Source organism: Kryptolebias marmoratus, linkage group LG15 (assembly GCF_001649575.2).
Source record: "Kryptolebias marmoratus isolate JLee-2015 linkage group LG15, ASM164957v2, whole genome shotgun sequence".
Lineage (NCBI taxonomy): Eukaryota > Metazoa > Chordata > Actinopteri > Cyprinodontiformes > Rivulidae > Kryptolebias > Kryptolebias marmoratus.
In genome coordinates, this window is record NC_051444.1 from 6,314,509 (window position 1) to 6,325,162 (window position 10,654).

At 40.2% G+C, this 10,654-nt stretch overlaps 1 protein-coding gene and 1 long non-coding RNA gene across 3 annotated transcripts in view; one reads left to right on the forward strand and one right to left on the reverse strand.

Moving 5' to 3' along the window:
• The window catches only part of dagla (diacylglycerol lipase, alpha), a 30,727-nt gene extending 24,059 nt beyond the window's left edge, over nt 1–6,668 (forward strand). Inside the window, exons 19-21 of one of the 2 annotated variants that reach the window (XM_017404146.3) lie at nt 3,506–3,672; nt 3,922–3,939; nt 4,669–6,668. In XM_017404146.3, coding sequence (XP_017259635.1) covers nt 3,506–3,672; nt 3,922–3,939; nt 4,669–5,746 — 1,263 coding nt within the window. In that variant the 3' untranslated portion in view covers nt 5,747–6,668. The remainder of the gene's footprint in view (nt 1–3,505; nt 3,673–3,921; nt 3,940–4,668) is intronic. The other variant, XM_017404152.3, reaches the window with a different exon arrangement.
• Nucleotides 6,669–7,317: 649 nt separating this feature from the next.
• LOC119617744 lies at nt 7,318–8,218 on the reverse strand. The gene is made up of 2 exons (XR_005234136.1): nt 8,068–8,218; nt 7,318–7,788 (listed from the first exon to the last, which is right to left on the reverse strand). It is a non-coding gene; the product is annotated as an uncharacterized LOC119617744 (long non-coding RNA).
• Between the last annotated feature and the right edge of the window lie 2,436 nt (nt 8,219–10,654).

Here is a 10,654-nt window from a genome sequence, read left to right on the forward strand (position 1 = left end):
AGTTTTTCTTTTAATTCGGGTTGAAAATTTACAAAAGCAGAGGTTTGGCAAACTTAAGCTCACTATTTGAAAACATTTTTATAAATTGGATCTGTTGTAATGCTGAGATTAATCAGCTTTGACTGGACCATTGTTAAAAAAAGAGAAAAAATTAAAAACTTGATTTAACTACAAACGTAGTTAAAAAGAAGCATTTTAATAATTTGATTAGAAAGCTGCTGACAGGATTTTTTAAGACATTAATATCTAGTTATTATCTGTTCGCTTTCACATATAAATGTTGTATTTTTTGTTTTAGTGTTTCATAAAAAAGTATCCATAAAGAAAAGCATATGATTTGAATCCTGGATTTTTGACATGAAACAAACACAATTATAGATAATTAACACATTTATTTACCTTAAAATCACTCATCCTATGGCTAACTGCTGAATCTGTCAGGCTTTATACAGTATATGGCAACGGATTTATTTATTTATTTAAATTGCAAAAAAGAAACTCTCAACTCCATAACGTTCTGACTTCTGAGTGACTGATTTTTGTTTTTAAATTGAGACGTTTCAAAAGATTCAGTTTGTCTCCATGAATAATTTATGCATGCAACCCATCTTTAACTCACTTCTTTCCCACTTCATCTTTTATTTTCTACATTTCTTCTGTGTCAGAGCATGGAAAGTGTTGACTCACAGTTGGCTCACGGTTTTTCTGGTTCTTCCAGGACGCTGAACAGCTGTTTTGATAACGGGCTTTTATTATGTGTAGGTCTGCGTCCACTTTGGGGTTTGCACTTTGTGTGGCTGCGGAGTTGATGTTTCATTTTGTCTGAAGTTCTGTGAGTTCATGCTAGAAGTGTTTATTGGCCTTGTGTGACTAGTTTGGAGTGTGATACCTCTGCTGTTTCGACAGGTACTGGATGGAAATGAGCAGGAAATGTTGGAAGCAGACGAGCTGGGACTCAGTCAGCCGACCAGCTGCACCACTGTGTTTAAAACCTCACAAAAAGAGCTAAACCCCAGTCCTCCTCCAGCCGATTCCTCCTCCGACACACACAAACACTCGCCTTGCACAGCTTCCCTCACAGAAACCGAGGCCGTCTCGGTCCCGCTGACCGGCGTTGCTTCTCCTTCTTTTCCAGATGCGACGTCTGTCTTCTCAGCTCCTCTGTCAGTGCGCACGTCTGCCTCTCAGCCATGCTTGGTGTCTGTCCCTTCTCTTTCGAACATCTCCTCACTCCCTCAGACGGACTTGCTTCCAGCTGAAAATGATTCATGCATTCCACCACAATCCAAATCAGAACCATGCATCTTTCTAACTTTCGAACCGACCATTCCTCTTTCCGAAGCGAAGTCTGTCGAGTCTACTTCCACGCAGGTAGAAAATTTGCCTCTTGAGTCAGTAGAAACACATTCCTCTTTAGAAAATCATGAAGTTGAGAGTTTACAAGTGCTGAACAGTTTGTCTGATTCTGTGGTGTAAACTTTATCACACTCAGCGTTAAACTTGACCTTCATTAGGCTGAACTCACAGCACATCAGTAAGCACGCTGTGACTAAAGTCCTGCTTCTTAGGTTCAAATATAGAACTTAAGACAGCTAACAACAGCTTAAAAAGTGATTATAGAAGAGTGGAGAGACTCTGATTTCTTCCACTGAACGAAACCATAAATGACCACAGTGCAAGCGGCTCATATGGTATATTAATTTCAGAAAAAAACATCTGAAAGTTCTTCCTTTGCTAATCCAACTGGCACAGTTGGGTTTTCCATATAAGATTGGGTGAATGCATGGAGTCTGAATGGATGCAATTAAATGTCTCAGGAAAAGGAGGAAGTGGGGAGATGAACAGGAAATATTGGCTTTTTTTTTTAAATAACACCTTCTGGTTTACAGCATGTATTTAAGGTGTGTTTAATGGCACAGGAATATGTCATCTCTTTCAACCTTAAGGTCGGAAGAAGATTTAAACAAATCTGCAAGGATTCAGACTTTAATCCATTTTATTTTATTTCAGTGAGATTTAAATAATCAGGTATGTTTTTAATCAACCTTTGATTATTTTACTGTCCTTTCTGCGCCACAGTACAATCAAATACTTTGACAGAAAATTCTTAACTCCCTTCTTCAACTTAACACTTTTTTTTTTTTTTTTGCATTTGAAATGTTTCCATGGTAACTGGATATCTCCCACATTAACCGCTCTTTCTTCCTGCTTGACTGGGTTCTGCGTTTCTTCTTCCTGGATGATGGTTCTCGTTCTGCTTTTCAAAGGCACAAATTCAGCTTCTTCTTTTTCTCTTTCTCAGTTTTAATTCCTCAAAGGAATTGCCAATTATCAAGAGCTGAAGAAGTAACAAGGGGGAACAAGTGTTTAAATTTGGAGTGCTCTGGTCTGCTGCGCTCGCTGCTTTAAAACCGTTTAACAAATTTCTCTCTCTTTTTCAACTTGATGTAGCAGAGGGCTGTCATCGGTGTAAAAAGATTCTGAAAGCTGGGAGTTCGTTTTTGTATCTTCCAGTGTTCACATTTTGGACCACTTAAACCCGCAGGGATCGCAGTACATTTGTGCTGAATGCAAAATTGAAAGCGTGTATTAAAGTGTCTGTTTTCTACCATCAGTTTGTCACTCATTGTGCCTTCAGTTACAAAAGATGTATTTAATGTTGTCTGTGCCAAATATTTGCTGTACTTTATCACTCATGTGTCAGTGGCCACATTCAGCTCATTAACATGATTTTATTACTAAATTCATAACCAAAACATACTAAACATTCTTTTGTGGCTTTTCAATTCACTAAACCTTTGTGTATTATTTATATATTTGTCTATTATTATACATTTTTAGTATCTATTTGCTACTTTTCATCCAGTTCTGTTTATCCATTTCACTGTCACATATGTTTTTTTACATGTATGTGTTCATAACCTATTTTTTTGTTGATATAATGCCTTTTTTATTCATTAAAGTTCATTAAATATTTGTAATGGTGTGCAGTTCGTGCTTTGTAGAACGAAGGTTTTCTTGAAGGTTCAGCGGCCTGTAATCCAGTACCGGGTTCTGTAGGTCGTGTGTAGTTCTTGCTCGGGCATCGTGACTCTGCTGTGGGTGTTTGTCAGAGTAGGTGCAAGCTCGCTTTTTGATTGCACTTACATTCATATGAATTACACTGACTTTTAACACTTTTTGACAAATGCAAAGAAAATGCCTTGCACACAGTGAGACAAACCTGAATCCAGTTTTCTTTAGAAAAGCTTAAAAAACAAAGAACCGAATAGTAAGGCAGCTAAAATGATGGGGTTTTTTTATAGTTCAGTTGGTTGACTTCTTTTGTTGGATAAAACTTGTTTTTTTCTGTAGTTAGAACCGAGCTTGTGTTTCCATTTGCATTCAGCTCCTCAGCCAGTTTGTCAACACCAGTGCTCATCCATCATGGTGCCCTCAGGCTCCTGTCAGACTTTTCATTTCTCAAGTCATGTGCCTGTGTGTACGTTTTTTGTGCTTTCGACAGGTGCTGGAGAACTATAATAAAGGGAAAACGGCTTTGTTGTCGGCAGCCAAGATCATGGTGAGCCCAACAGAAGTAGACTTGAACCCAGAGAGCATCTTCGTGGACGCATCAGCAGCCTCTCAGCAGCCGACACCTACAACCCACCACCGCAGGAACAGCAGTGTTCGGTTAGTAAGCCAGACACTGCTGTGGGTGTGTTTGAGCCTCGAAGAATATTTTAAAAAGTGTGATAATTTGTGCAGTCAGTTTCCACACTTACTTAGTATGTAATGACTGAAATCTCCTCCTAAACCGTAGCTTTAATTTAACAGCAAAGCACTAAAAGACATAATACTGCTACTAACTGCTACTTTATTGTTTTCTCAAAATCATCGTCTGTCTGTTGTAATTGTTTTGACCAAAAAAAAAAAAAAAAGACAAAAACCCTTGTTACGGTAAGCAAAGCATGCCAGTTCTAACTTTGCATACTACGATCCCTTTTCTCATGCACGCCTGCACGCTGTCTAACCACAGAGCCGTTGTAACGTATGGTAGTATTCGATTCTCACCTCGCCCTCTCTGGTCTAGCTCTTGTCCAAAGTCAGTGTGAAGTCCTGGTAGTCATGGTTGGGTTATGATGCTCCCTCTTCTGTTTTAGATGCCAGTATGAGAGCGTACGTGCTCGACCGGGTTCTACTTCTCGGGCGCTTCTTGTTATGCTAACGTGCTTCATTGTTTTCCTCGTTCAAAGCAGGGAGGAGAGAAAAACGTATGAGGTTGGATGGAGGAACACTCTTAATTCCTCCAGAAGCCTTACTGTCTCCTTTAGGTTTATTTAAGGAATTTGATCAGGAGATCCTCTTTGATAGCAGGAGAATTAGTTTCTGGATGAAATGACATCAGAGGACACATGGAAGCACAAGTTAGCAAAATGACCAGCACCCATGCCCTCCCAGTCCCCTTTTCTCTTCTTTTCTCTGTCTATGTAAAATATTGCAGTGGTCATGTAGTTTGTAGAACCTAGATGTAGTCCTGGTACTAACACATAACCGTTTTATTTTCCTTCTTTAACCCTCCGTAAGTTGTTTTGACCCACTTTTCATGTTTGTCCTGTATTTTTGGATCCCCTCTCCCCTCCTTTTTCCCATCATTGCTCTCCAACCCACTCTTCTCCTCTCCTCTAGTTCATGTGCCCAGTCTGAGATATCTCTGGATGGTTTCTCTGAGTGCCCTCCCCCCCCAGTGCCTGTAGTGCTGCGTGGAGCACGGGAACGTCTGGCGGTGGAGCTGAGAGACCGAAAGGCACCGCTGGCCGTCATGGAGAGCCTCTCGGATGCAGAGTCGCTCTACAGCCTGGATTCCCGACGCTCCTCAGCTGCGTTAAGGGGCTCACCAATGCTGGGTAGTCTACCGTTCCCGTTGGATGCTCCAATACCAGAGGAAAACCCATCTCTCAGCTCCCGCACTGAATTACTGGCCGCAGACTGCCTCTGCCCAGCGACACCAGAGCACCTGGGTGAGGTTGGACCATTCTTAACCCCACTCGAATCCAGATCCACCCCAGATTACCCCATGAGGCTGTCTCCTGCCACACCTCACTATAGTGGACACCATTCTCCAGCCCTTCTGACTCAGAGTGTCTCGTCACAGCTTTTCAAGCCGCAGTCTAACGCCACCCGAACAATGCTTCACGATGGGGAACAGATGCCTGGTGTCTACAGCCCAGGGAGCACCCCGAATGCTCCGCTGAGCCCACAGATTGGCTCTAAATTACTAGATGGGGAAAAAGAGGATCAGGAAACACGGTTAGGTACAGAATCCCCACTGGCAGCGTCAACTCTTCCACCCCAGCTGTCCAATGGGAACCCCAGCCAGGCTGTGCTGGAGTTCGCCCAGTACTTAGACTCTCTGTTCAGACTGGACGGCAGCAGCTCACCGCCTCTGGACCTATCTGATGGGGAGTCAGAGTCAGGCCGGGGCTCTTTTGGGCAGGGCGAGTGTCTCGGAGACGGACAGCAGTTGGATGACACACAACTTCTGGCCAGAGCAACGCTAGAGCCCAACCTCGTCCCAAAGCCTCCACGCATTTTCGCAGGGTCTGCTGACCCCTCTTCAGGCATATCCTTGTCCCCCTCCTTCCCCCTTTCATCGTCTGAGGAGCTCAACGACCTTTCCCCAAGTGATGGCGCCCCGCCAGCCATACACTCTCTACGAACCACTTGCCACTGTCCTGAAGAGAACACGCTATCCTCGATGGTGTAGTGAGCTCTGAAGGGCCCGGCGTCTTTGTGCTTTAAGTGGAGAGGTGCAGTAATCCAAATTTGAAAACATATCACAATACGTGCATGCAGTGGAATGCAGTCACTCATCAGAAATCCAGTGAGCAGAACTTGACGGACCAACACAACTTCTTCTCATTCTTCAGGTGGTCCCCTTTGAACTCTGACATTTTTACACTATTGCAATGACGAAAAAGATACCTCTCTCTGCATGCCAGGGGGCTGTGCTGCTTTTGGGTGTATATAAACAACTGTAGCTTCACAATGCCAGTTTAAATCAATGTCGTCTCACCCACGGGAGAGACACGTCTGCATAACACCATTGACTTTTCAAAATTGAAGGAAGAATGAATAGTTAAACAAGCAGGAAATCCAAAACTAACACTGTAGAAGAGGTTATTATAGGCACATCATCTGAACTGATGTACTGTACAAACTTCCTGCAACTTCAGCAGCTCTGGAAACTTGTACAGCTTTTATTTTATTTTTTACACCAGGAATGTGAAGATGGACATATTTGTTCCTTAACAGAAGTAAGAAGACAATAAGAAATGTTCCTCAGGTCTACAAAGAACTGACTTTGAGAAAGAGAGAGTAAGTGTGTCATGTTAGTGAGAATACATGTGTCTTAAACATTTAGTGATTGTGAAAAAAGTTATACAGATGCCTATGGATGTTTTGGAGTCTTTTGGTTACACTTTATAATGCATGAAGTCTTTTTCTTTTTTTTTCTTTTATTAATTTATTCTTGAAGATTTTTTGTCACCAAGCCACTCAGATTTACATTTTGTTACTCTTGCACACACATTGCTCAGTTTACCCCCTTTTGCCAAAAAAAAAAAAAAGTAACAGATTGTCTTGCCAAATGTATTTATGAGATGTAATTTTGTATCTATATATGGATATTGCTTTATTTAAACACAGGCTCGGTTGATTGTTTCATTTCTAGTTCTTCAGACAGTTCCCATGCAGACTGTTACACGGCAACACCACGGAAATACGTCCCCAACATTGACAACACTGCCATGGCTTTCATTTCAAAAACACAATTTCTGCACGTTTGAACAAAGAAACTAGCCGATGGTCTCATAAATACTGTACATTTATCTCGGAGGAGCTCTTAGCTACATGCCCAAGTCAGAAGCTGCATGCTTTATGCATTTCAAAGTAGCATGGCTAATACAGAACAAGTATTTTCATCAAACCGTAGTAAATGTGCTCTAAACATGTTAAGAAAATGATCGTAAACTTCTGAGAGGGTATTTGGATGCCCCGGTTGTCAGAAAGAACCAAATTGTTTATTCGAAAGGTGTCCCAGGATGTCTTTGCTTTTGTTCCGAAGGTGCTCTCAGTCGGCTTGGACATGAAGGTATTCTCTTCCCTTTAATCTGGCTCCTCTCAGACGTGTTTGAAGTTGGACTGAATGCGTGAACGGCCTCGAATGCCACTTTTTAAATACTGTGTGTGGAACTCAATCTTCCATATCACTCTGGGTGTAACAGGTTGCTCACATTTTGCATTATTTAGTACAGTAAATGTTTTTTAATCACTTTCAATGTTATATTTGATGGTATTATTATCCTTCTTTCTTTGGCAATGGATTGGTTTGATGTCAGTGTGTTTTTTAAATCGGTTTTTAGAACAGTGTGGGGAACTTTTTTTGGACTTTCCCAATTACAAGGAGTTATCTATTTGAGCTTTTTTTTCTGTCTGAGTGGTATTTGACATTATGCCATAGCATGGTTACCGTGTACTTTCCTTTTCTCCACAAATTCTGCCAAAGTGGTGAGACCTGCTGCGGAGTTCCAGCTTCCTCGCAGTGACCTTTTTGGTGCAGTGCCATCGTCACGCCTGGAGTCACCACGGGTTTCTGCACTGCCTCTCTAATTGGAGCAAGATTTAGTCGCAGCAAACATTTCCAGCCAGTTTGCAGTCTGACACGACATAAATTGTGCTGCCAGTCCTCATAGATAGACTAATGCTCCACCAGCTGTTTCCTGGCTTGCAGCTGGTCACAGCTGAACTCTGCAAAAAAGAAAATTAAGCTTTTATTTTTTCTTTTTTTATCATGTGTACAGCACTGTCTTATGTGTAATTATTTATGCAGATATCTTTAAAAAAAAAAGATCAATTCCAATAGGGTGATGTAGAGAACAACTATATTAAAATAAGACAATGACTTATCTTAAAAGGTAACAGTACTTACATGTAGGAAAGAATAAGTTATTTAACAAAACTATTGGCAGATTTACAAATTGGTCTATAACGAAAGGAATAATTCAACTACGTCTTGTCCACGTTTACCTGGTTTGCATCCCTTCCTTTCCTGCCCCACAATGAGAATGTATTTAGTCCCTCTCCCTCACTGCCCTGCCTGTAATGGAATAAACTACAAACTATGAGAGAAAAAAAAACACGAGTCAAGTGACTTTTTGTGCCAAGTAGGCAGCACTTCTGTCCAAAAAGGTTATTTTCCTTGGAAAAGTTTGTGCTTTAGTTGATGTAAAGTGTGCATCATCACTTTTTGAGCTGCTGAGTGCAGATATATTTTGAGTAGAAGATGACCTGAGTTGTTGGTATATATATTTTTTACACTCAAGTATAGGTGCCGTATATTATAAGTGTACATTAAGCTTGATGGAGGCTTTAATGTTGAGCGGTATGGAAAGATGCAGAATATGTAAGTTTCTGTTCAATAAATTCTCTTACCAAGTAGAATTAGTAAGTTAACCAAGTAACTGCAAAAAACCCAAGTTTAACACCAATAACATGAAAACCTGAAGTCCCCAGGAAGATTCCTAAAGCATTCAGGTTTATGTCGTGATGTTACTTTCATGAACTTATTTATAGATCTGTGTTGCACTGAGCTACTTCTTCACAGGGGGAAAAAAGCTATTTCTGAAACTCATAATCGGTGTCCAACTCCAGAAGAAGCAGCAGAGTCCAACGGCTGCTGCCAGTCGATTCATACCCGCTGCTACACAAACTACACCGAGAGAAGCCGGCACAACCAATGCTGCGTGTTCTACTGCAAATAAATTCAACCATAAATGGGCTAAATAACACATAACAGCTTATGTTTAAAATGGTTTGGAGGCACCATAACCTTTTTCAGATACTGAAAAAGAATCTGATTGCATAAAGTATTGGGTTAAAACAAAACAAAGCAAATCCAGACAATGGGTCTGTTCACACAGTTGCTGTATTTGTGTCTATATTCAAGGGCTCACTTGTGTGATGTATTTCTGAAAGTGGTCATTAACTATATGGTTTGCTTTATTCTTTCTAATGTTAGACACATTACCTGCAGGCTAACACAGCTTATGTTAAACCACATCTTTTGGAAGTGGAACAAACTCAGCACAGAGAAGATGAGAAAGCTGAGTACCAAAAATGCCCAAATCTGAAGAGGAAAATCTTAAAAAATCAGATCTTTTAGTATGAATAAAATTGCTTTTAGACATAATAAGAAAAGTACTTACTTAGATAACTGGAATTATTTTTCTGTATGAAAAGCAGAAGGTATTGAGATCCATTCTTGGCCTGCCTAAATAGGTTATTTTATACAAATAAGGTTGTTTCAGTGCACCCCTTTAAACAATGTTAAATGTCAAATTTTTGAAAAAATTTCCAGCCTATAAATTAAACGTGCACTTGTATAACTCTGTTTTTAGACATGATGTGTCTTAAAGCACACACCATGGAGGTGTTTCTTAACAAAATCCTGTCGATTTGTCATCACACAGATGCAGATATTTGAATATTTTATACTGGTGACACACAACTCCCACTGACATGGTTCTGGAGTTCACAGGATATTTCTGAGACTTGCTTGCCAGTTTGATTACCTCAAAAAAAAAAAAAAAATAGATGCATTAATTTATTTGTCCATGATCTCGGCAGTCGGCTTTCCTATATTATTTTCTACCAATTAGTTTATTTTATTTTATATATTATGTATTAGCTTTTCATCTTAGAAATTATAATTTCTCTGAAACTGCAGTTATGTTGCAAGCAGGGGTGGAAATTAGCACCCGCCACCGGCCAAATGCGGGTAAATATTTGAAGCTGTGAATTTGATCAACACTCACGCCACTGTGGCGGGTTGGCAATTTGAACAGAAAAGGTGTTATTTGTCCTCTTGACATATAGGGGGCAGCAATGTGCTCGAGCCCCGTTCCCCCATCAGATACGGTTCCCCCTGCGCAATGACTTATATTATATTATATCCATATAAGTCATTGCCCCTGCGTCCCCATAAATAATGACATATCTATTAACAGAATTGTTTAGAGGGGCAAATATTTCTCATTAAAAAAACAAAAAAACATTCTTTTAAAAATAAAATGTGCTAATAATATCATAATACAGAGGAATAAACACAGGTAAGGAGTTGTTGGTAAATTATTTTTGTTCTGTGTTTTAGAGGGGGAACCGATTATTTCAGACGGCTGAAATATTTGGTTCCCCCCTGGTAACTTTTGCAAAAAAAGAACAAATGTCTCCAAATTCACAGGACTTCTTCTCCATGATGAGAGGAATAAACACAGGTAAGGAGTTGTTGGTAAATTATTTTTGTCCCGTGTTTTAGAGGGGGAACCGATTATTTCAGACGGCTGAAATATTTGGTTCCCCCCTCGTAACTTTTGCAAAAAAAGAACAAATGTCTCCAAATTCACAGGACTTCTTGTCCATGATGAGAGGAATAAACACAGTTAAGGACTTTTTGGTAAATTATTTTTGTATATCTGAATCTCAAAAAAAGGTGAAAACGGTGAAGATGTTAAAGGCAAAATAAATAAAAGCACTAAAACGAGTTATTTCCCTTTCTTTACCGCTAGAGGGAAGCACCGTCTAGCTGTTGAGCTGTAAACGCAACTTTCAGCAGCGA